This window comes from Symsagittifera roscoffensis, chromosome 3 (assembly GCF_963678635.1).
Source record: "Symsagittifera roscoffensis chromosome 3, txSymRosc1.1, whole genome shotgun sequence".
Classification (NCBI taxonomy): domain Eukaryota; kingdom Metazoa; phylum Xenacoelomorpha; order Acoela; family Convolutidae; genus Symsagittifera; species Symsagittifera roscoffensis.
The window spans coordinates 60585058-60611322 of record NC_087064.1 but is presented as its reverse complement, the minus strand read 5'-3'; the positions used below and the strand labels follow the sequence as shown (position 1 = coordinate 60611322).

General features: G+C 37.4%; 1 protein-coding gene across 2 annotated transcripts; it reads right to left on the bottom strand.

The window, feature by feature from the left end:
- Positions 1-1547: 1547 nt before the first annotated feature.
- On the bottom strand, positions 1548-24578 carry LOC134841506 (uncharacterized). 2 transcript variants are annotated; one of them, XM_063857532.1, is made up of 8 exons: positions 24169-24578; positions 23909-24004; positions 23400-23738; positions 6380-6648; positions 5790-5979; positions 3243-3439; positions 2787-2983; positions 1548-2476 (listed from the first exon to the last, which is right to left on the bottom strand). In XM_063857532.1, the coding sequence occupies exons 1-8, from the start codon at positions 24386-24388 to the stop codon at positions 2284-2286; spliced, it is 1701 nt and encodes a 566-aa protein (XP_063713602.1). In that variant the 5' UTR covers positions 24389-24578; the 3' UTR covers positions 1548-2283. The 2 variants fall into 2 exon arrangements, with proteins under 2 accessions (XP_063713602.1, XP_063713603.1); XM_063857533.1 differs by having other exon boundaries at positions 5790-5973.
- Positions 24579-26265: the final 1687 nt, after the last annotated feature.

Here is a 26265-nt window from a genome sequence, read left to right as displayed (position 1 = left end):
GAAAGGCCTTTAAAATGATATATAAATCGAACCCATTCCGATGATTATTTGTGATATCTGATTTTGCATGGAAAACAAAAAGAGACAAGATTGCTCGTATCAAGCTTGAGTTTTCCGACTGCTTTTAAGGTCTATGGAGCAGTAATAACATGGAAAAATTGAATCTAACAAAATAAAATTATTTTTTTTTGACATTTGAAGTTTTTTAGTGAAAATCTTCACTCCACAAGCAATATAAAGGATAAATTGATAGATTTCGCTCCTAGTAACAAATCAATTATGGCAAATAATTATGTCATCAACCAATTTAGAACAATTTCTAGGACGGATTAAATCTCTGCTTGCGCGTTAATAGCGCGAATTTTATCGCGCATTAATTGTCCCAAATTGGCCAAAATGGCTATCCTGAAACCCCCCATGACTTTACAAAAAATAATCAGAGGGGAAATAATTTTTCAAAGTTAAGCTCACGCCAACAATACTTTTTGAATGATGTAAAAAAACTCCATCAAAAATTGCTAGTTCAAAAGTCGAAATTTGTCTGGTAAAAACCACCCCGATGACAAATAATCCGTTACTTTTGTTAGGAAAGTCGCAACAAAAAAAGGAAAAAATTAAAACATACCCCGAATACAATTTTTCTCCACATTTTTCAAATGGTCAAAATAAAAACATAATATTTGTTGACATTTTTAATTTATACAGAAAAGGCAGGCAGAATGTTTTTTTAGCTGATTCTAAATTTAATTGAAATGACTGATTTAATTGCTGATCAGATTCAACCACATCATATTCAGGTTTTGTAAAAACATTGACTGTTGGCCGTATTTTACGAAAGAAAATGTACTTAGGACGATAGGAAATTCTTTTCAGAATTTAAAATTCGGTCATCTGAAAATTAGTAGTTTTTTTTCGTCACTTTTTGTTCTGACTTTCGTAACGAAAGTAACGGAATATGTGTGCTCGGGGTGGGTTTTTTTCTTCAGACAAATTTCGATTTTTTAACTAGACATTTTTGACGGAATTTGTTTGCATCATTCAAAAGTATTGTTGTCCTGAGCCTAAATTTGAAAAGATATTTCACCTGTGATCATTTTTCGTAAAGTTATGAGGGTTTAAAGATCGCAGAATCTATCACTTTGTACTTTATACTTCGTGTGGGGGGATGATTTTCAAAAAGAATCTCAAATTTTAATTTTTTTAAATTTTATTTTAGAGCATTTAATTTTTTCATGTTATTTTTTACCTCTATAGCCCTTAAAAGACAGTCAGATCATTCAGGGCTTTACCCTGATACGAGCAGTCTTGTTGCCTTTAGTTTTTTCTTCAGGATCAGGTTCCTTGTGACAAATTTTTCTGCTATTAATTCACAAATCCTTGAGAAAATAACCTTTGACACATATATAATCACGTTTGCATCTCTAAACAGATCAGAAAGGATTTCATGATTAGCAATTTGAACAGATGAGAAATGTTTCAGTCAAATTTGTTCAAAAATCGTCAATTATGTCTTGAAATTGCTCTCTAAAATAGTTCAAATCCGATAGATGACAGTTGCAGTATTATTTATTGGGTTCAATTTAATAGTTGAAGGTGGGCTTATAAATGATCTCTGATGGCTTTGGAGGTTATTTGCAATCGTAATCAGCTAAGGAAATTGAAACTATATCCACAAAAACGATCAATTGATGACTTCTGCGCCTATTTAGAAACTAGAAACAGCAGGGATGATTTTGAAAGCTGTTGTCGATTTTAATGGTGATTGCAAAGGTTATTTATTAATCAGACACATTTTTGAAAAATTATGAAAACGCAGGCTCCGAAGTTTACAGCATTAATTTAATCTTATGATATAGAACAATTTAAGGAATGGCACTGTTGGCAGTTCGATTCAGCTTTTTTTTGCAGAAGCAAGACTATCATCACTAAATTTCCAAAAAAAATGCGTTATATTTTGTATTGGCCAATTGATTCATTCATCATAATTAAAGATACCGCTAAAACTAGTCTACCAAAAAAAAATTACTATTATTTTTTAGTAGATTACTTTTAGTGGTATCTTTTGCAAAAATCATGCTATAATAATCCAAATCAAATGTAAAACAGCACCATATAGAGAATGAAAACTCAGCAATAATTGCTTTTACTGGGCCATCGCTTGCTGTTTTTAGGCGAGTGTTCTTTTTAAAGCCTAAAATAGAATGGAATTTGCAGTTCCGAAAAAAAAATCAGTTTAAACCTCAATTTTTTTTTTTTGAAAAATTGCTGCGATTCACTATTTATTCAACGAATAGTGTCTGTGTCTGTGGAGAATAAGAGCTTCACGTTTCTGTTTAGATCGCGAACTTCAGACAGGATTTCTCTCGCCAGTTCTTGTGATGAGAACAACATGGTCTGGTTCTTGTCAATGGCTGATTGCATGTCCTGAATCTCTTCTGAATTTTTCACGCCCATAATAGCAAGATTCCACGCATTCCTTAAGTAGTACTATTTTTTAAGTTAGTGTTTTTTAACATAATAATCAATAAATGCAAAAAATGAAATACAAAAAATGTTTCATCGGAGTGAATACTGAAAACCAAAAAAGCCAAAACTTTGGAGATGGAGTACAAAAATGATATCGAAACTTTTTTAGAGCTCTTGTATATCAGAGAAACAGATAATTAGCCCAAAAAAGTAAAAATTGCTCGGTTTTTGATTTCATTCATCGGAATGTACTAGTTAGCTAAAAAATATTCTTCGGATAATATTTTTTTTTCTGACAAATTTCAAAACGAAATACCAACTTTGACTCCTTGTTGAGTTTCTCTTCAGCGTTGATGAATGCGTGACTGATCATGGGGAACTCCCGCTCTATGTCCCCACACACTTTGAGCAGCTGGGAGTTGATGACTCCATTCACCACCTGTCTGTACTTGGGCGGGGCAGAAGACGAGATTAACAACTCAAATACACCAGAAGATCCACGGGAACGGAGTTCGATCTAAAATTCACCGCAAATTTGAGACAACTGTTTTCTAAGTGATTTCTCTATTTTAACTGCTAATTTTTAAGTGATAACTGCTATTCTCTGATAACCTTATTTTATGGATCCGGTGCTGATGTCCAATAATCGAATGTTCAAACTTTTGTGTCTCTTGTCGACATTAATTCCATTACTCGTCGACTTTAATTCCATAAATTGTCGACATCAATTGTACTCGTTAATTTAATCCGAACATATTGTCACAAAAGAAATTAACCGGTTTAGTGGCCGCAGTCTGATCTCTTAAAGCAGTAATACAAGTTAACACTGGTATGCCTTGTGACTTGACAACCCCAGACTCGTAGCATGTTTCGCACAAGTGCACTTTCTGCTTTTCGAGACGGATCCTCATCTCTGCCACTCTGGCCATCATTGGTTCTGTTTGCAGCAGGAAAACATCCAGATCTGTTGAACCTGAAAAAATGCTACAAAGCCGTAAGCATATTGAAATTTTTTTTTTGAAAACCTTGTCATTAATTTTATTAAGATGATTTATCCACGAGGAAAGAACCAGCATATGAGCTGTTAAGCTCTTTTGAGACCAGTTGTTGTGCCCCCTGCTTAAAAATTACATGCATGATTTTTTTTCTCGCTATTTTTCTGTGTTGCAACGAGAACGGATCATGTTAGAATATCCGATATTTTGATTTTGAGGCGGAAACACAACCTTTCAACTGCTCCCCTTACTTACCTGTGATTTGCATCTTTGAGCTAATCACGTATAAACTCGGCAGAAACCCAAGAATATTGAAAATTGACAGTAAACCTAAAAGCGCTGCACTTTTTCGAATCGCACAGAACATTTTTTTGCCACGGAGTCGAAACAGTTTGTATTCGGGTGTTTTTAGTGGTTTTTTTTCTTTTTGTCCCACGAAAAACCAACTACCACAAATAGTCATCGAAATAAGCGAAGAGTCATATATCATATTAACGCCCTTTCAGTCGTTATTCAAACAACAATAAAACTAAATCAAGTTAACCCAGCATCGAGAAAAACTCCTTTGAAAACTATGTGAGAATTACTCGAGCAAGTAACGCGATCGCTCAACGTTCGTGTTATAAAAATTAATAAACATTGGTCAATTAACTTAGAAAAAAAACTTGATTTTACAAGAAAATTTTGCTGTGGTGCAGGCTTGCAAATATTCACGGATATGAAAATTATTGTATGAATTATCTAATAAGGACCAATAAGACTCAATTCGTAATTACCAAAAAAATGTTCTTAAATTTATTGGCTCTGTTCACTTAACCGGAAATTAACTGATCTACTGTCATTGAGACTATAAATTTTCATTCTGAAAAACGAGTGTTTTTCAAGTTATTGTTCGATTTTATTCGTTTTCTCAAGCTCAGTTTATTAAAAGAGCGGTGACTACTAACACCTCCCTTTCAACTCGAATATTGAACAAAACCAGACTGCTCGTATCAGGGCGAAGGCCTGAATGTTCCGACTGCCTTTTAAAGTCTATGGAGCAATAATAACATGAAAAAATTAAATGAAATAAACTAAAATTAAAAAAAAATTTAAAAAAATTTCAGATTTTTTTGTGGAAATCATCCCCCCGCACGCCATATAAAGTACAAAAAGATAAATTTCGCTCCTAGTAACAATTCAATTATGGCAAATAAGCTTCCTTCAAAAAATTTCGAACGATTTCTAAGACGGATTAAATCTCAGCTTACGCGTTAATAGCGCGAAATATATCGCGCGTTAATTTACCCAAATTGGCCAAAATGGCTGTCTTTAAACCCCGATAACTTTACGAAAAAAAATCACAGGTGAAATACCTTTTCAAATTTAAGCTCAAGACAACAATACGTTTTGAATGATAGTAAAAATTTCCGTCAAAAACGGCTAGTTAAAAAGTCGAAATTTGTCTGAAGAAAAAAAACCCACGCCGAGCACAAATATTCCGTTACTTTCGTTACGAAAGTCGGAACAATAACAGAAACGATTGATGATTTTTAGTCTTGCCGGCTACTAATGGTCTTTTTTTGGTTTTTGCATGGATTAGCAGAGATAAAAACTAAAACTGTACCTGGCCTATTATGCATTCAGTAAAAAAACTATACATTTTAAATAAGATACATTTTAAATAACTATACATTTCAAAAAAAAACCAAGGAAAAAAAATTATATTCGATTTGAAAAATCAAATGAAGTGTTGTTGAAAAATCAGCAGCTGGTTTATGCTCACGAGACTGGCCTGAAATCGTCAATTCTTAACTTTGCTCTCACAATATCCAGTTACTTCAGCTCATCAAAAATCTTATAATTTTGCTAGTCTCTCAATTTTTTTTTATTTTTCTCTAAGGTGTAATCTGAGACACTTAGTATAGTGGAATTATCATTTAGCATTTTCTTGCCATGAATTTTTCCTAAATAACTTAAAATTATTGTGCAAAAATTAAAGAATTTTTTTTTCAGGTTTCTGTTTCTTTTTCAATTTTTGAAGATAATTGTTGTCAACTTTGCCTAAATCGCTATTATATACGCGTTTGTATAGTTTTTTCATCACACCACCTACAGAAAATGACGCTAATGTGTTCGGGTATTTTGTACTTTTTCTAAGATGCTCATTTTGACTGATTGTTCACTCCTCTTTGAGGGGAAACACGTGATGAGAAAAAAATTTGGGCTGGAGAAACCTCTATTACAACTGTCTAAAACGTTTTTCTTGAGTAGAACTCCTGGTAACTTGTCGACCACGCCCAAATTTTCATCCATTTTTTGTGGTGCTCTGATTATCTTTCTACTAACCGGTTAGGAAGAACTGATGTTGCGCACTGACAGGCCTGTTCCTGGGAGTGCGTGAGCTCAGAAGAAGATCAAAGTCAGTTTCGTTTTCCAGTCTGGCCGACTCTGGACTCGAGAAGTTCAAAGTGGAAGAGGTCAGATTAAGAGCCGAAGAAGAATGCGAAATTTCACTCGAGTTTTCGTAAATCTGAAACTGAAACTGATAGTTTTAGAAAAATTTTTTTAAAAAACAGACTTACCCGCTTAGTGGCTTCAGTCTGATCTCTTTTAGCAGTATTGCATGTTAGAACTGGTATGCCTTGGATCTGAAGTTTTCAAAATACAGTTTGGAAATTTTCCAAAACCAGAAAAATCTTTTCAACGCGATTATTTTCTTCAATAAATGTTTAAGTTTCTGAAAAACAAGAAAGGAATTTTGACGCTCATGATTCTTTTGCCAACCTCGAGGCACAAAACCATGAAACAATATTCGATTTTGACTGAATGAAAAATTAACTCTTTTTATTCGGCCGGAGAAAGAACTTAATTTTCATTTTTTGTTGTGCCGCGAATAGTTGCGCCAGTTAGTTAATTGCAGAAAGGTAACGTCTTACTTTTTCGCCTTCGTTTTGCGGCTTCTGTTTCACAACACTCGGAAAACCTGGATTAGTTGCTTTCGAATTATTTTTCAACAGTTTTGCAGCTCGTTTCTGAACTAATCTGTGGAAGAATGAATTCATAGTGATCGTGAATGTTTGCACTGCAGATTCGTCTTTGCGTGATACTGCAACTGAGTCGGTGAATCCTCCTTTCAGAGAACAGTTCTTTAAATTGTCAATTGCTGAGTCGCTTTTGTCTGCTGGTATGAGGTCTGTTTTTGTACCTGTCAAAACTTATTTTTTAAAATGTTAAAACATACCCGTAAAATGCTAATCTAATTTAATTAAGAAAATTCAGAAATAGGAATGAATTAGGAATGGTCAGACAATGGTCTCATAAGTCTAATGGAATGTAAGCAGTCAAGGTCAGACAGTACCAGATAATATAATTATTAAACAATAATAGCCGGTAACTGTGCAATTAGCACAAAATGTTCCGACCGTAGTCTTTAAAAATACAACTTATAAGTTTTTCAAATTAGTGCCGTTTTTTCGGCGTGGTGTGACAAAAGAATTTGAACAAAAAATTAGAGATTAGCTATATAGAATTGAATTGATATAGAATTGATTAGCAAATTGAATTGATATTGGACAGTAATTGTGAGAAAAGCAAAGTCAAAAACGATTTTTGTAGAAAAATGACTGGAAAAACAAAAAAAAGTCAAAAACAAAATTCAATTTTTTTTTCAAATTTATCTTTAATTTTTTGAACTTTTGAAGTCTTTGAATCTAAAAAGGCACTGAAACATTCAAAAAACTAACCTAATTTGAGTTAAACTGAACTTACGTTTTGAATTACGCTTTATTCGCTCGAGTTGAAACGAAAAACCGAAAATTTTTCGTCGCGGTTTCTTAAGATCGTTCGAATCAAACAAAGCTGTAAGGGCTTTACCATGATATATCAATTTACTCTCTCCAATAACTATTTGAGGTATCTTGCGTGGAAAACAAAATGAGGAAAATAACTAAGAAAAATATCCGAAAGCAAATTTTTCAAATGGTCGCAAAAACAAGGATAACCGAATACTGTGCAAGTAGCATAGAATAATCCAAAAGTATTATTAAAAAAATCTGTTTTTTTCTTTTCAAATCAGTGAAGTTTTTTCTGTGCAGTAAGATGAAACAAATCTGAACGGAAAATATTAAATTAGGTTAAACTGACAATCATAGTCAAACAGGCCAGTTGTGTAACAATTTTATTGATAAATGGTCAAAAAACGAAAAAAAAAGAATAATTTTGACATTTTCAAAAATACTTTCTAAAATTTTTGCAGAAGTTTTCGAGTTTTTGAAACTTTTGATTTTTAAATTTGCGCTAAAAACAGCAAAATACAATGATTATTTGAGAAAAATTAAGTATTCATGGCAATTGTAAGCCTGAAAACCTTCTTTTGTCAACCTTATAAACTCGAAATTAGACCAAAAATCAAAAATTTCAAACCAATTTTTCTCGACTCTGAATAACTTTTTTGAAACTTCTATATGTCCTTCGAATCTCGGCTAAAAAGGCTTTAATATGTTATATCACTCAACCTTATCCTAGGAACATTCATCGTACCTGATTTTTCGTAGAAAATAAAAAGAAAAAATACGAAAAAAAAAGAAAAAACAAAAAAACCCAAAGAGAAAATTCCTCTCCATTTTCAAATGGTTGGAACGATAGATCAACAAAAAATCATTAGTTTCACTGGGAAAGTATCAAAAGGGAGCGGTGGTGAAGTGGTTACGTCTCCGCCCCTCAATCGAAAGGTCGGATGTTCGAGGCCCACCATGATCCGTGCTAGTTGCTTGAGGGTGAAGCAACATTACCCAGCCCAAAAAAATAACCAAAAAAAAAAATTGCATGTAGTTCTTAAACAGGGGCACAACAGCGGTTCTCCGTGATGAGCTGTACAGCTCTTGTGTTGGTCCTTTCCCCCGTGGATAAATGGTCTTAATTGTCCTATGTTTCAAAAGGAAAAAAAATTAGGCGTTTAAATTTGTCTAATACTGAGTACAGTAGACTGTAAGTTTTAGTTGTACAAAATGAAGACATTGATTAGGCTAAAAGTGATCCAAAGATTTCCAAAACTGAGCCAAGGGTTAGCGAAATTTAGTTTGCACTATTAATCATAATTAGAGAAGCATTTGAAATTAATGATAACAAAATAAACAGCAATTTTTTTATAGTTTATGAGCATGAATTTTCTTTTCAAATTTTTAGTCGAATTATTTCAGCATTAGCATTCGGTGATCCAATCGATGTCAATATCGTTCTTCCCGCCCGGTCATGATATTAGTCGTTCCTCAAATTAGGCGATTTAATGGATTAAAACTTCGGCCTGATCATCGAAAGACAGCTTTGATCTTTTAAACTGGAGTTCATTGCTTCAAGGAGGTTTCTCTGAATGCTGGAATTTGCAGTGTCAGTGATCGTCTATATCGTTTCAGCCACTCAGACCAAACTTAGTGACTCTGACCTGTCAGTAGTGATCTGTTTTGCCTTTGATTTACTAGAGTCTAATCACAGAGTTTGAACTCGAGCCTTGTGGTCTGAAACAATCTACAAAATCTACAAACACCAAAGACTTCTTGGGGGCCCAAATTTCTGCCTGGGCGAGTAGTTGAATTGACCAACTAGATTTGGGATCTCTATTTCATAGATTAGAACGTGCACCATTGCAGAGCTGTCCTCGGTAAAATCGATGGTTCTCGACGGTTGTTGACTAGAATTAGCATTCGATGAAGTTGTGTCATGCGACTTCATTTCTGCATTGATGGGGCTCGATCCGTTGTTTACTTGTTTTGCAAGCCTGAAGGAGATTGGGCATTCTATTGGTGACTTGATTCCGTTCTTTGGCAAATTTCACTCAAATCCGATCGATAAAAAGACAATTAAAATTTTTTGCCCTTCACTAAGTAACTCGTGGAAGTCTTTAATGAAAAACGTGTAAATTGTATGAGTAGTTTTAGTCTGGCTTTTCCTTTTTCTTCGGAAAGACCGCTTTTTGGACCCTGTCTTGTGTCCTGTGGTGGTTTTTGAGGCTGATATTGAAAGAGCGATTGCAGCCTCTACCTGTGTCCTTGTTGTGTCTCTTCTCAGCTCGTAGAATCAGACGCCGGTGTCTGATTATCTTATGACTTTTCCGTTTGAAAAATTAATTGTAATTTCCAAAAAAAAAATTTTTTTTCAAACTCCCTTTTCTTGATAAAAAAGTTCCCCTTTTTCCTATCGTAAGAGTCTGTTGAGTTCATTCTTACCAGAGGATCCAGTCAATGCTTGTCTGCTAGAGGAAGGAGCATGCTTAGTGGAAGAGGCTGAGCAATGCAAGTCGAAGCATATTTCGGAAGAGGGTTGTATTTGTTTGAAAAAATATATCTTCTACTGATTCTTCTAATCCCCAGTTTTCACTCTGGGTTTGATAGAATTGTTTGGCCTCTATTCAAAATTTATTTCGGGTTGTTTTCTATAAATTTTTCCATAGGTTTTTAAGTTTTTTGGTAATAGTGTTTTTCAAAAGAGTTTCAGTTTATTGTTGATTGAATCGCTTTTCCTAGGTTTCAGATTATAGTATACAAGGCATCGTTTAGAAAAATTTTGAACTTGTTTGATGAGAATGTGCGTAACTTTGTTTTGAACGTGTCAACAAAATTGTTAAACAATCCGCTGGATTGATGATCTCCAACTGCAAAACGTTTTGAAATCGTGTCCTGTAAGGCAAGATGCATGATCTATCTTGACTTTTTTGGAATGCCGTGAAGGTGCATGTAACCTTTAAAAGTTTTGAAGTTATGGTTTTGATGAAAAACTTGACGTATTTTTGTTGTTGTAAGTTTAGAGAATTTATCGATACATCTAAAAAAAATCCATGTTTTCCGGTAAAAATCCTACGGACCAGCCCTGTTTATTTCTGACCAGAATAATAGAGATTTAATATTGGATATCAAATTCAAAGATTTCAGGTTTTTACCTGCTTTAAAGCAGTTTGAACGTTTTTTTTTTCCATTAAACAGATTAGTCTGTTAATGTAAGGCCACCATATGTATTTAGAGAGAATTTTAATTCAAAACGACTCAAGTTATTTTTTTTTGGGGTAAATTAAGCACTCCCTCTGACCGGAAATGGTATAAACAGTTTGTTGTCCATGTGTAGGAGTTCATTGGAAGTGTGAAATTTTCAATAGAACTGGTGAAAGTACTTCATAGAGTGTAGGTTTTACCTTCAAGGCTTTTACCAGTGGATTTGAAAAATTGTCTTCCTCAATGCGTATAGCGAAAATTTTACAGACAAAAAACGAAAAAATAACCAAATAATTTTCCATTATTGTTGACGGTTCTTCATTTTTCATAGCAAAATAATATTGCGTTTTTTGTCTTTAATTTCCCCAACAAAAAAAAACATGAATGCCTGAAGGATTTAAGGATTTGACGGTGACACAATGTGCGCGTCAATCTCCAAGATTATAAAAAAAACGGTTTTTAAACACTTTAATTAATGAGTATTTTCTCGGCAAAATAACTCCGGAAATATAACGGAAATTTGAAAATATAACGATAATTTTAACAAACTTTATCATCGGTAACATCGGCCACAATAAACTGCATAACTCAAAGCAAGCTGCAAAAATGGCCAGTATTTGTCCTTGAGACAAATTGCTCTTTTTAAAGGTCAGCCATAACCAAGGCTGAACCAAATTAGAGCGAAAAGACGGTTAAAATGGGTTTTTGGGGGACCGAACCTGGTTACGGAGCATCCCATCAAGTTCGGTGCACATTCGAGTTCTAGAAAGGAAATGACCTAGTCGGGATTCGAACCGGCGCCGAACCCGCCGGGACGCACCATGTATACGCTTGGCTACTGTCCCTGTATGTATTTACTTTTATATGCATTTATACTCTCGCACATTTACATTTGCGCTGCAACATCCTCCGCCCCTAAAGACGGAAGAACAGGTGCGAGTTTTACGGTCGGTCGTGTCAGCTCGCTCGTAACAGTTTTGATATCGGCGGATCGGGCGCATCCGTCTTTGCCGTAGTGTAGTTTAGCAATACGGGCGAGTGGGTAATGCCCACGTGGGCTGTCGGGTTCGACTACCCAAACCAAGTCGCCGGTTTTCAGTGTGACATCCGAATCATTATGCCACTTTGCTCTCTTGTTGAGAGATGGTACATATTCACGCAGCCAGCGTGACCAAACTGCGTTAGCGTACGATTGTGCTCTGGCGTAACGCTTTTTATAATCAAAGTTATCTTCGAAACTTAACGACGGGAAGCTAGCTGCGCTGTGACCGAGAATGAAGTGATTCGGGGTGAGTGCCTCTAGGTCGTGCGGATCGGAACTGACCGGAGTGATCGGTCTTGCGTTAAGTAATTGTTCAACTAGGCAGAGCGTTGTTCCTAGAACTTCCTCAGTTAATCTCCTGTTGCCTAATATGTCGTACAACACTCGCTTAACACTTCTCACTAGCCGCTCCCAGGCGCCACCGTGATGAGGGGCACTGGGCGGGTTAAACTTCCACTTAATGCCTTTGTGGACGAAAACGGCCGGGGCGACTTTGTTCCAATTTTGGACACAGGATAGGAGCTCCTTTTGAGCACCAACAAAATTCGTGCCATTGTCAGAAAGAATGGTTTTGGGGGTACCTCGCCTTGCAATAAATCGCTCTACGCCCATGACGCAGGAACTAGTATCGAGAGATGGAACCAACTCGATGTGAACTGCTCGAGTCGTGAGGCAGGTAAATAGGAAACCCCATCTCTTTTCGGTACTTCGGCGTATCGGCACTTGAAACGGGCCAAAGTAATCAACACCTGTGTTGGAGAAGGGAGGCTGCTTGTAACCCAGTCTTTCAATCGGTAGGTCAGACATAATGGGCACAACTGTTTTTGCTTTGCGCTTACGGCATGTTATGCAAGTATTTTCGATGTTCCCAAGTAACCAGCGCAACTTCAGAACAATGTATTTCAACTGAACTACAGCACGCATGTAATCCAACCCCTGATGTGCATGTTGAAAGTGCATATGCCTAATCAACATATGAGCAACTCGGTGTCGACCATCCAGTATTATTGGATGTTTGCTATCAAAGTCGGTATCAACAAGACGGCTGATACGTCCAGTTGAACGCAGGATGCCAGCTGGGCCGATGAACGGAGAATATTTAGCAATCCGACTTTTCTTTGTTATCAGTTTATCGGACTGAAGTATTTTCACTTCGGCAGGAAATGATTCGGACTGAGCGAGATAAATGAGCTTCTGCTCGGCAATATCTAACTCGGACGGGTCGGTTATTTCAAGCGTTTTTGTACGGAAGTGTTTATGCGATGGTAGCACACGAAGCATAAACGCTAAAACACGTTTGTACTTTACAATTGAGCTGAATTTATCCCAATTTTTAAACAGACGGATCGACGGCGCTTTCTCAGATGAAGCATCAACAACAAACGTAGATGCAGTCTCAAGGCATGTATCAATGTCACAGAGTGGGCCTTTTAATTGGATCTTTTTGATGACATCAGTGTTCGGCTTGAATGGCCAATCACATGTCCTCAATATACTAGGGCCTCTAACCCAGCTGCTATCCTTGAGGGCTTCCGAAGAAATCCCTCGTGTGCCGGTATCAGCTGGGTTATCACCACTGAGTACATGATTCCATTGATCAATGGTGGTGGACTCCAAGATTTCACCAGTGCGGTTTCCAACAAACACAGGAAGTTTGTTGCACGAGTTAAGCCACTGGAGAACGGTGGTAGAATCAGTCCACATGAATACATTGCTTACTTTGAAAGTAAGCGCTTTCAAAATCTCTTCTTTGAGTCGAGTCGCAAGCAGAGCAGCCTGAAGCTCTAACTTGGGAATGGAGAGCATCTTCATAGGCGCTACACGGGCTTTCCCAAATACAAAAGCTAACTCGGTCTTTTGCGATTTAGCAAGTCGGGCTCGGAGAAACGATACGGCGCAAAAAACGTCCTGCGAACTATCACCGAACGTGTGAAGTTCACAGCGGTCGAACGGTTCGGTAAAGTAGCTACGAGGTATCGTCAGAGTACCTAATAGTGGAAGTCCTGAGTGCCAATCTAGAAATTGTTGTTTAATTTCCTCTGGGAGATCATCATCCCACTTTTGACCACTGATTCTCCATATGTCTTTTAGTAAAAGGCGCGCTTTCACAGTATATGGAGCTACCAGTCCTATTGGATCAAAAACTGAGGAAACAAAACTCAACACGGTGCGTTGAGTAATTGCTTTATCTAGTGGTCGATCAACACCTCTACTTACTACTAGGGTATCTTTTACATGATCCCACCTGAGACCAAGAACATGCGACGATTGGTCTGGACTCTTACAAATATCCTTAACTGACGGGTTGGACTCACGGTTGTCCGGATTAAGAGCGGTTGTAACTTCGGGTACATTGCTAACAAACTTTGTCAGGTTAAACCCACCTAATTTGAGCATTGCGACTAAGTCTTTACTTAGGCTAAGAGCGTCAGCGGTATTTTCGAACGAGTCAAGATAGTCGTCCATGTAAAACTTCTGGACAACGGCTGAAGCGGCTTCGGGGTATTCAGCTTGATTATCAGAAGCAGTTTTTTGTAGCGCGAAATTCGCACAAGTTGGCGAATCACGAGCGCCAAAAATATGACGGGTGTATTGGTGAACCACCACACTTGAAGTGGGGTCCTCCCGCCACAAAAAACGGAGAGACGGTTGATCTCGCGCAAGTACTCCAACTTGTAAGAACATACCTTCTATGTCCGCTGAGACGGCGTACTTGTGTTGACGGAACCTCAACAGTACAAAAATAAGATTTTGAAGGAGATCCGGGCCAACCAAGAGAGATCTATTTAAGGAAGTGCCATGAAATTTGGATGCTCCATTGAGCACACGGCGCACCTTGCCGGGTTTGTTCGGGTTCAAAACCGGATGGTGTGGAAGATACCACTCACGTTCGGCTCGTGAGCTGGGATCGTGCGGGTTGACGGTTATGACATATCCTTTACTTATATCTTCTCTGATTGTTTCGGTATACTTCTTGCGAAGTAACGGATCTTTATCTAATCTTTTCTCTAACGACTTTAATTGGGCTAATGAAGAATAATAATTGTTAGGCAAGCTAACATCATTATCACTCCACAGCATCGGTACAGTGTAACGCTCACCATCGTGAACGGTTTCAGTTTTTAGGATCGACAAAGCACGCTTGTTTGCGGCGGAACGGGCATCTACTTGCTTGAACGCACCATACGACTCTAACTCATACCAAGTTTTGATTTGGTCGGTCAGAGAAATATCGTCCGTAACGCAGTTAAAGGAAGAAGAATTTAAGGACGAACGATCAGGAGACGGACCACTAATGACCCAACCTATCGGAAGTCGGACGGCGCACGGTGAGTCAAGTTCATCTCCGAAGACATGTTCGAGGGGTCTTATCGCATGATAGAAGTCCTGTCCTATAACTATCTCAATCTCTTTGTAATTATACGCAGTCGTCTTTAACGGGGCTAGTTGCGGGTATTTGACCTGCAATTCGGAAACGTTTATAACATCGGGTCCTATATACATGTTGTGCTTAACGAAAGCGACAAACGAAAACGAAAATTCACTTTCATTGGGTTTTGCGGAAACTTTCAAGTGAACTCGTTGAGTTTTAGATACCTTGGCTGAGTTAAAACCATCGGTCGTAACATTTACGGGCGTGCCAACTAATTTCAGACGTTCAACGAGTGCCGCGGAAACCCAAGAATGAGTGGAACCGGTGTCACAAAGTGCTAGTGCATTCGAATTTTCCGAACCAGAGGACACATCTACCAACGCAACGGGAAGAATACCTTTTGCAGTTCCCTCACAAGGTTTAACACAAGCTGCGTTGTTTGCAGAAGTAGTGTTTGTATTAGTTTGAGTTGATGGTGATCGGTCGGCCTCTTTGGGCGGGAAAACTTTCTCGGCTCCATGAAGAAGCACATTGTGAGTGCTCTCACAGTCCTGTTTTGGGCATTTTCTTGCCTTTTGGCACTTTCGGAAGGTATGGTTGCCTTGTAAACAAGAAAAACAGAGCTTTTGTTCTGCTACATATTTAGCCCTTTGTGTTGCGTTTTTCTCTTTGAACACGGAACAGTTCCAGAGTGCATGCTGCCCTTTGCATAGCGAGCATGGAGGAAACCTCGTCTTTTCTCTACTTTTCTCATCCTTAGAACTTACCTTAGTGTTACCTGCAAGCACTTTTGTAATTACTTTTTGTTTAACTGGCTGCTCGACTTTGACTAAAGATTTCAATCGCTCATGGCCTTCTGCCTTATTCTTAAGCCAATCGTTGAAGTCTAGCAATGTTAATCGCTGCCAATGTTGTCTAACAGTATGCATGGACCATGCCTCTTTTAGATTTGGAGGAAGCTTACTGACGGCTTGATTTAATAGGTTCACACTTTTCAAGTCGTCATTGAACGACAAAGACCTAAAAACAGCTACGAGCCCAGAAATCACCGCAGAAAAACTTATAACATGGTCAGAGTTGTGCATCTTCAATGCGGGAAAATTCTTCAACTTATCCAAATGTGCACCAACTACAACATGAGGTTGCCCAAACTTTCTCTGGAGAGTTGCTAGAGCATCCTTATACAACACTCCACTGTAGCCGTATTCCGCAATTGCACTCTTGGCTTTGTCTTTAACGTGTGTTTTCAGATATTTGAGTTTTTCATCATCAGTTAGCATAGCCGAATCAACTGTTGCTTGGAACTGCCCGAACCATTCATACCAGTTAAGTGGTTCTCCATCAAACACTTCCAATTTCAACTCCGGTAGACGGTCTTTGCGGCTATGCAGAATGATGTCTGCTAACTCTCTCGCCGAGATGGGTTGTTCGTCGCTATTAGGCACGTAAGACGGGCCCGTAGTGGGCGCAGGATATGTAGGTGGATAACCTTGATGCGCTGTTTCAACAACTGGATGAGTTTGCGGCTGGGTGTAATACACAGTCCCAAAACTTGTATAAGGAACTACGGTGTTTGGTGGAACAACAGGAGTTGTCACTGAGAAAACGTTTGAGGGCGGTGCACAGTATTGAGGAACTGGCATCGTTTGCGCAGTCGCGGCAGGTCTCCACAAACTGCTATACGGGTTATAGTGTTCACTTGAGAAACTTGTTGGGTTGTTTGGAACATTTATAGGTTGATGGGATGGCGCTGCAGGCGCCTGATACCCAGTTGAAACGGGGCCGGAATGTGGCTGACTGACCGGAAGCAAAGAGGGAATAGGAACGGTTGACGGGACAAATGGTTGAATAATCGGAAGCGAAATGGGAATCGGAACGGTTAATGGAGAAACAAAAGGTTGACTCGCCGGAAGCGAAACTGGATTAGTAACGGTCGACACAGAAGGCGGTGCCACATTAATGGTGGGATTACCAAAGGGCATTGAAGCGGGAATGCTACCACCTGCTTGTGGTATCAGATTGTGATTTTGCGAAACTTCAGCATGAGGTGTTGACGCTAAGTGTGGAGTAACAAAGTTTGAGCTGGAGGCAACGAACTGTGGTAAACTAGATGGGTTCTCGATTGAGTGCAATGACAGACGCGATTGGACCAAACTTGATCTCTGAGCCTGAATTCGATTCCTATTGTGGCCTCCCGGTTCACTGTATGTGGTTTGACCAGCGTTGACGACGGCACCCCCGCTGACGACGGCACCAACCCCTTGCAAAACATCAGTAGCAATCAAAGTGGAACTCTCGACTACTGGATGACTTTGCTCTGAGCTTGCAACAACTTCGGCCTGCTCTTGCTCAGTGACAACGTTTTCTACCCATTGTTCAGTACGTTGTGGGTCAACATGTGTTACGCTAGCATTTCCTATCTTCTCACTTGCTGCAGAAAGCTCTTCTTCCAACTCGAATTCCTTTAACTCAATTTCAGCCAGTTTCTTGCGGTGTACCTCAGCTAGTTCTTCCAACTCTAAATTACCTTGCTGTTCTTTTATTTTATTTTGCTGCGCTTTCAACTTCAATGACACCTTTGCTTGTCTCTCAAGTTCCTCCTGCTGCTTCTTCAAAACCAACAAATCTCGCCTTTTCTCAGTTGATGTTTTTGACTGCGCGACGGTATAGCGACTGGATTTATGCGAACCTGATTTATGATGTCGACTACTGTACCGCGACACCTTAGAGCGCGCATCTGCTTCATGTGAATCTTGTGGTTGTGTTGTTACGATCGTACTTAACGATTCTGAAACATTGTCAAGCTCTGTTTCCTCAGGTTCAACGTTTAAGCCAGTTTTATATGATGCAGCCTTCTGTAAAACTGTATCGTTTCTTGATGTAACCGTATGAAGCCACATATCCTGCGCTGGTATCAATTTATCAGGATCAACACTTTTAGAAGCTAACTTAATCAATTCCTCATTTATTTCAACTGCAGTCTCTATCAGGCTCTTGCAATTCTGAATCTGAGTGTCAATCTTTGATGAGCGACTCTGACTTTCAATGTTCTCAATTATAATTTCATGGCACTTGTACAGTTCATTTTCAAGTTTGGTTCGCTTCGCAAATAACCTTTGAACCCTCTTCTGAAAGTTCTCATCCATGGCTCTAGGGTCTATACTTAACTCAAACTATACTTAACGGTTATCGGGCGTTTGCGGGGCGATTCGGAACGGTTTTCGGTGAGTAAAGTTACCAATGGGGCTGGGGATTAAGTAAGTCGGTTGATATCAAACAACACACACGGAGTAAACCTGAGGATGAATAAAACCATTTTAACTTACTTAATATCACCTCCCTGACCACTTAGGATGATGTTACAGCGTACGAAATTTGTTGAACGGTCGTACGACGGTGCGTCACTACTAATCGGCTAGTAGCTCGACGAATTACCAAGAGGTTTGGGAATTAAGCAAGTCGGTTGAAAACCAACAACACACGCGGAGCAAACCTGAGGATGAAAGACAACAACTTAACTTGCTTAATTTTACCGTCCCGGACCACTTAGTCAGTCGTTGCGAAACGAATGTTTTGAAAAGCGAACGGATGCAAACAGGTATCAAGTCGTTGTAAACCTTAAGTTTACCAATGGGGTTGGAGAATCAGGCAAATCGGTTAAGTTCCAACAACACACGCGGAAAAAACCTGAGGATGAAAAAACTCAACTTAATTTGCCTGATATTTCGCTACCAGACCACTTACCATAAGGTTGGTGTCATGTTACAGCACAGTTTCGCAGAATTATGGGGACGTTTTGACGATTTTTTGGAAATTTCTTACTTTTTTCCCAAAATTTTTCGGAAAATTTTGGTCAGCAGGTTCGAGTCGCAAACCAATCCAAAAAACTAGTCCAGTACCTTTTGTCTATGTTCCGTTTTTCTGGACTTTCAATCCATTCACAATTACCCAAAAATTTTTGGTATCGAGAAAAAATTACCACTTGTAGCTTGCTTTGAGTTGGGATACACAATCAGACACCGTATGTAATTTTATTGCACAAAAGAAAAATTATAAAAAACTAGATGAGTCTTACAGTTTTTGACGGTTTTGGAGATTGGCGTCACCGGGTAAAATCCAAAAACTTCGGGTGTCGAGAAAAACACAGCTCCACTTTGACCAAAAGTCAGCAATCAGGACACCTGAACAGGCCTCTCTTCCGCTAGTCAGTCTGCTTTTTCGTCCGTCTGCTAAGTCGTCTGTCGGCCAACTGGGTACGCTATGCTAACTTTCGAATGGGACTCAAATGGTCTACAATGGTATCTGACACCAGATTTTTCAGTAGCAGCGTATTCATAGACTCGATTTCTTTCAGCGAGTCAATAATAGATTGATTTTTCAGAGACGCTAAAATGTTGATAAGATTCGACACACCCGGTCTAGATTCCGAGTCGTGGGTTCGAACCTGTAACTGCTTTTCTAACTTTAGCTTGAATTTGATCAGGCTCATCCAAAATAGTTACGTAACTGAACTGATTGTCATCTGATTTGCAACGATTTAATTCGATTACTTTCTTCTTGGATCAATTTTTCAGGAATAATAAACACAAGACTGTTGAATTTCTGACTGAAACCTGAAGCAATGTCCCTTGTGTCGACTTCGTGAGAAAAGACTTCTGTCCCTTGTGGGGCGCCAAAATGTGCGCGTCAATCTCCAAGATTATAAAAAAAAAACGGTTTTTAAACACTTTAATTAATGAGTATTTTCTCGGCAAAATAACTCCGGAAATATAACGGAAATTTGAAAATATAACGATAATTTTAACAAACTTTATCATCGGTAACATCGGCCACAATAAACTGCATAACTCAAAGCAAGCTGCAAAAATGGCCAGTATTTGTCCTTGAGACAAATTGCTCTTTTTAAAGGTCAGCCATAACCAAGGCTGAACCAAATTAGAGCGAAAAGACGGTTAAAATGGGTTTTGGGGGGACCGAACCTGGTTACGGAGCATCCCATCAAGTTCGGTGCACATTCGAGTTCTAGAAAGGAAATGACCTAGTCGGGATTCGAACCGGCGCCGAACCCGCCGGGACGCACCATGTATACGCTTGGCTACTGTCCCTGTATGTATTTACTTTTATATGCATTTATACTCTCGCACATTTACATTTGCGCTGCAACACACAAGACTTTGTAAAGTAATACTTTGTACATCATTTGGAATTGAAAATAAATTTAAGTTTTTTAGCTTGTGATTAGAAGTTCTTCAAAAAAAATGTCATTTTGTGGTAATTTTTTTCCATTGGAATTCTAGAAACTAGATCGATCAGTAGTAATAACCCATACTTTTCTTCGGGAGGAAAATCAATGTAAAATTAAGTGGTAATAATGTGTAAAATCAGCCTGTTAACCAATTACCATACGTTTTTTTTTTCCTCGGTTGCTTGAAAGTGCTGACGACAGGCTTTTGTGTTCTGTTATTTCCTAAAATTAGGACCTATAAAAAAAAATTTTCAAAGTTCGGCGACCCATACCAGTCCCAAGTGCTCAAATTTGCTCGTCGAGGATTTCACTTCATATGTGTTTAAAAAATGGTTGGCATTTGAAACTGTCTTCCAATCACTTCCATTGAGTTCTAAGGAATTGCCTAACCCACAGTTTGAGAGGTCTGTTTTTACTCTCCAATTGACTTTGACATCGAAAATTGCATTCCATTTTAGTTTGACTATTTCCGCTTTTATTAGCTCGAATGCGTTGGAATATGATTAAATTCAATTGAAAATTGACGTTTGTTCTAAGGTTTTTCAATTTTAAAGGTTGCTATAAGGTTGCTAGTTTTAGTACAATTTTAATAGATTCGTTGAAAAATCCAAGGAATTATTCGAAAATTTCTTTTATTCTTGAAAAATTAACATATTTCTTATAGCAAGTGTCTTATCAATTAAAGGAAAAGATCACATTTTTGGTATTTTTAGGCAGTGCAGTTTTTTTTATTAAAAAACTGGCGTTCTGTCTATTTAACTGCAAAGATCTGCTTGGTTTAGAATAGATGAAACTTGATTAGTTATGTCTTTGTTTTTTTTTCGAGAAATCAGATAATCCATTTGATTTATCATCTATGTGATATGTTGTAAGAGAAACTGATCCAATGGATGGGTCCTTGTCTCCTTGAACTTATTTTTTTTGCATATTGCTGGGTTTCTTGGTTTTTCAAAAATGTTGCCACCGACTATGCATAAGTCAACCACCTGTTGGCTTGTCGGGTTGTATAGAGTTATTTGAATGTATGCAGTTTTCGGTCCGGTTATGTGGACTATACCTCTCCCTCAGAGTTTTTTGCAATTTTTGCTGCAAACTTGTCTATCATTTTGCGATTGTTGGCCGTTTGGTAATTTTTTTATGGAGTTGTTTTAGTTCGATAAAAGTCTTTGAGTTCAGCTAGTTTTATCGATTCATCTTTAGTATACGTAAATGCAAAAGGATTTATGGAGTGTTCTTCATTGCAAAATTCAAAAACTTGGATATATCCCTCGGATATATTTGTCTTACAAAATCTTGTCTTACGGCAAGTAGTACAATTAGTGTGACCCTTCTCACTTTCAATTGTATTGCTTAAGTGGGCTCTGGAAGTCATGATTTTTAATTGAATTCTATTTTTTCGAATTCATTAGAACAATAAACTTTAATTTCACAATCCAGAAAAATTTTATCTTGTTGTACCCGCATCCAGTTTCAACCGTTAATAATTGATTATATTACGATTTTAGTTCCAGTCTTACTAAAATTGAGAAACAATCGATTTTAATCATATATTAATATTCGATTATAAACTCTCTTTTTAAAATCAAATTTTAATTAACTATAATCCATTATAATTGATTATAATCGATTATTTGTTCGTCTGTTTTTCGATACTATTATAATCGATTATAATTGATTATAATTCATTATATTTATTCAAATTTCTAGTTCATTAGTTTTGCACAAAAATCCCTAATAATCGAATATAATTGTTTATGATTCCTTTTGTTTGTCGATTTTGTCTTTCAAGTTGCATCTAAATTGTTTATATTTTATACTTTTTGTAGACGTTGGTTCCTATGAAAAATGAGAAAATTTTTTTTCATGTTTTCGAATTATTTCAATTTTATACGTTTTTGTTTTTCATTTCTTCCCAATTAAAGTTGTTTAAGATGCATATCTTAAGCTTTTTCTTTTTCAATCACCAAAACATCAGCAAATTGATTTAATTTTTTGATTGATTTGAAAGATTTATTTTTCATCTACCACGGGAACCTTTCCACTCATATGAAAAGATCTCCATGAAACTTTTGTTTCGTGGTAAAACTTTGTGTTCAGAGATTTTCTTATTGACAAAAAATAATAACCCATAAGATATAATTCGAATATAGTTTCGAATGGACAAAATTTCGGCAAAATAAGAGATTATAATCGATTATAATCGATTATAATTGATTTAAGGCTTTTTTGTAAGAACTATAATCAATTATAATCGATTATAAGAGATTATAATGTCTTGGAAAATATCACGATTATATTCAATTATAAATCCTTAAAACACCTAAGTTTGGCAATTATAATCAATTATAATTGTCAAAAAATTATCATAATAATCCGTTATAATCGATTACTTACGCCTAAACTTGGATGCGGGTACTTTCTCGGTATAATTTACATATGGCGTTAACTTACACTTTGAGGAGAAATCCCTTTTGAATTGAGAAAGTTGTCGGTTCTAATGATGTTACCCTCGCGTTCTTCAGATAGTAGGAGTACGGTGATTCGTCCGTTTGACCGGTTTGGTTTCTCGACTTTTCCGACAATTTTTCTTAAATATTCACTAAGGCCGCCAAAAAATACTAAGTCGCTTTGATCTACTGTTTGTATCTTAAAAAAGGAATCTCATTTTTTCAACTGACGAAGCTTAATAGCTTCTCCGTTATAAAAATGGCTGAGCTTGTAGAATGGATTTGTCTTTTCATGATTCTCCTTTCCTAAGGCGATTATCAACAATTTCTTTTGTTATTTTCATAAATGTAATTCTTTCCACATTTAGAACTGAGTAATCATATTTGTCGCTCAAATCAGCATCTGTCCAGGCGATAATTACGCCAAATTAAAAAATTATTTTATCTGATTGCTGGTTAAAAGATTGTACGGAACCATTTACAGAATCCGCTCTATTGACAGTTTTCGCATTTTTCTGTTTCGGTTTACACTTCCTAGTAAAATGGCCTTAAAATTCTCTCTTTTGACTTTAAGGGCAGAAACTAATTCGGCCTTGAAAATCCAATAACCGTTAGATGAGAGATTTTGGGGCTTGGACGTATTCATATTCGAATGGTTCAAAGTTCCTTTTTTAATCTTAAAGCTGTTTTGAGAGCACCTAGAGGAGCATGAGTTTCAGTTGAAAACTTTCTTCGTAGTTTCTCATGTTGTTGATTAAAAAGTCTCGAATCTCAGCTAGTGCTCCCCAAAAATGTTCTAAGTGTTAGTTTTCTGGATTTGCTTTTTGAAGCAATCGGTCTTATGATGAAGCGTTACTCTCCTTTCTTACCTATTAACAGAATCGGAAAATCAGAGTGCTTCTCAACTCCGGAAACTTTCTGCTCAATGTCACTGCCGAGTTCACTGCTCCCCTCGTCCTCTGACGTAAGGATATTCATTACATCATTTATGATGTCATCACCGCGTGAGCTTTTCTTGTTCACACTTTTACCATCTGATTTTCCTTTTTTCCTCAATTTTTGGCTGTGTTGAGATGATGATGTGTGTTTGATGCTTGTTTTAACATCACTTTGAGTGGCTTTGGTTAAGATGTCTCTTTTCCAGGTTCCACTCAGTCTCAACGACGAGGAATCCGAAAGGTCAACTACCAGTATTGCACCGTCTAAGTCTAAAACAGCACGTTTTGAAAACATTTTCAATTGAAGACATAATTGACTAATTGCCTTCAATGCTCCTAAAGCTAAGTTCAAAATTTGCTCAACTCAAAGTCTTGCCGAAATTAGTCATCCAGCTAATTGTCTCGATCAGTTCCATGTACTATCTCTAAAATGAGCCAACCTTGATAATAAAATTGTTTCGTTTTGACTGGAGTGGCCGGCGGTACTTCGGTGACAGAGATGCCGATCTTCATTGAATCCTTGGCGAGGTTATATTCTGAAAGGAAAAATCTAATGACGGCTAAAAAACCGAAAATTTTGCTGTGTATATAAGTTTTGTCTAAGAAGTTTATAAATTCTAGGCTAAATGAAGCGCTGAGAGAAATAAATTATTTGTCGCAAATTCTCAAAAAATCGATTTGAAAAAATCCGTGTTCTTACCAAAATTAGAAGTTAGAGGAGTTTTTGTAGCCTTTACTGAAGACGTTAGACTCTTGCCACAGATAGCGTTAATGATTGTCGTCTTACCACTACCGCTCTCTCCGACAACTATCAGCTTGAAAAAAGGAATTTGATCACGCTTCGAGACTGCTTCCTTCTCCGAGATAAGTCGCGGACTGGTCATACCATTAATGGCCTCGCTTGAAGAACATGCACCCATAGCTATTGTTTTGTATTGTTTAATATTTTGTGGTCAAAGTTAGAGAAACAATTTTTTTAGTTTGATGTAGTTATGAACAATGGTTGATTTTTTGCTGGCTAAGTGAGCAGAGTCAATCATTCTGTCGTTGTTTTTTGTTATTTTCTTGACGAACAAAAAGTAATTTTGGTTGAGCAGCTATATGCATCTGCGCAAGCTTTAATTTTTACCATTACATTTTAATAACGTTTTTCAAAGCAAATCTCAAACTAATCGCTTGGCTTGCGTTTTTCATGCATAACAAAACGTTTTGTTATCTTCCGAATCGCACCGGAAGTCTTTAGAGCCGCAGCACGGGAAAAGCAAATAAATATAGTCAAGACTTTCTGAATTTGTCTTTGTATTTCTCCGAAATTTTCCAGCTAGTTTAACAACATAAGTACGTGAAGATTGCCATAACTTCAAAAAAAAGTTCAATTTGATTCAACTGTTAGGATGATCTATAACAGGTGGCGTGCCCTGAATTGGCAAAAAATGGAGGATTAATGACGCCCTTGTGAATCATGACTCGCAAATTTTTCCTATGGGTCTTCTTTGGGTAGAACTGTATGAGGGCAGATTTAGGATTTTTCGAGGGGTGGTCGGATTTTCAAAAAATTTCCCAGGCCTGACAAAACAATATAAGGGTACTATTTTTCTAAATTTAATTTCGCCGCAGATGAGGTTTTTGAAAAAACACACACAACAATCTTCAGAGGCCTCACAAAACAATATAAAGACAACATATTGCAAAACTTAATTTCGCCGCAGACGAGATTTTGTAAAAAAACACGCGCAAACAGTTCGAAAGTGCCGTTCACAGTTTTCCTAAAGTACTAAAACCGCAAAAACCCTTCTAAGAATGCCGTTCAATTTTTAATGTATTGTAAAAAATGAGAAAAAGTAGACAATCACAACACATCCCTAGTTAGGGAAAGCTGTAAACGTACTAAAACTGTAAATTGTGCATTTAACTCTGAATAAGGAATACACTAATGATCCTTTTCCCCCTCTGAATAAAAACTCAATGGTGCTTAAAATGGCTAAGCTAACTAATCGAAACTAGTAACTCTAGAAACTGCACAAAAGTTGGACCTATGAAGACTTGGTTAGTAATCTGATGTAAAACTGGTCGTATCCGACGAAACTAGCAAAGAGTGAATAAAAAAGGAAAAGAGTCCGCTGGACAAAACTTCAATTTGCATGGGCCATGATGGCATGAATTAGTAGCACGGTTTTCAGTTAGTGATAAAAAGTTCTTGAATATAATTATAAATTAACGACTAGTTAGATCTTTGAATCCGATGGAGTTTAACATAAAAAGATTAAATTTAATCTGGGTTAAGATTTCCAAAAATTAATACATGAAGAGTTTCACATTCAAAATCTTTAAAATCGATGAAAAGAGTGGTTTAGATGAAAAGCAAAAAGAATTACCTTCTGGTGAATATGCAATTTGGTACACAGGGAATTCCGTTGCTGAAGAGTCAAAGTCTATTTCGTATACTTTGGGTTTTGCTATGTTTTAGCTGGCTTGTAGGTTTTGCTCCAAGGGAGAATCGTTCTAACCAATCGGTGTTGGGTTGAAACCGACTCCGTGCTTCCAAGTCTGTCTGCTGTCGTTGTCGGTGCTAGGCTGACGTAAAAGCTCCTTCTTGTTAGTAACCTAAGTCGCTAAATTTGATTTTAATTGGGGTATCCGAGTAAATGATGTTACTTCTGGAAACATTTGATTTAGCGTGTGAGCCTCATAAGTAACTTTTTTTATAATTTTTTCTCCTCACTGTAAGGAAAAACACCAATAGTCCAATCTCAATTGCTGAAATCTAAGATAAGGAATAGTAAATTGATATAATTTT

Bases quoted from the DNA above. Each gene is read 5' to 3' on its own strand.
- LOC134841506 (XM_063857532.1), bottom strand. From the start codon at position 24,388: ATGGGTGCATGTTCTTCAAGCGAGGCCATTAATGGTATGACCAGTCCG. The intron at 24,005-24,168 runs GTAAGAACACGG...TTTTCCTTTCAG, and splicing joins TCCTCTAACTTCTAATTTTG to AATATAACCTCGCCAAGGAT. The intron at 2,984-3,242 runs GTTAATTTCTTT...GGTGAATTTTAG, and splicing joins AGACTGCGGCCACTAAACCG to ATCGAACTCCGTTCCCGTGG.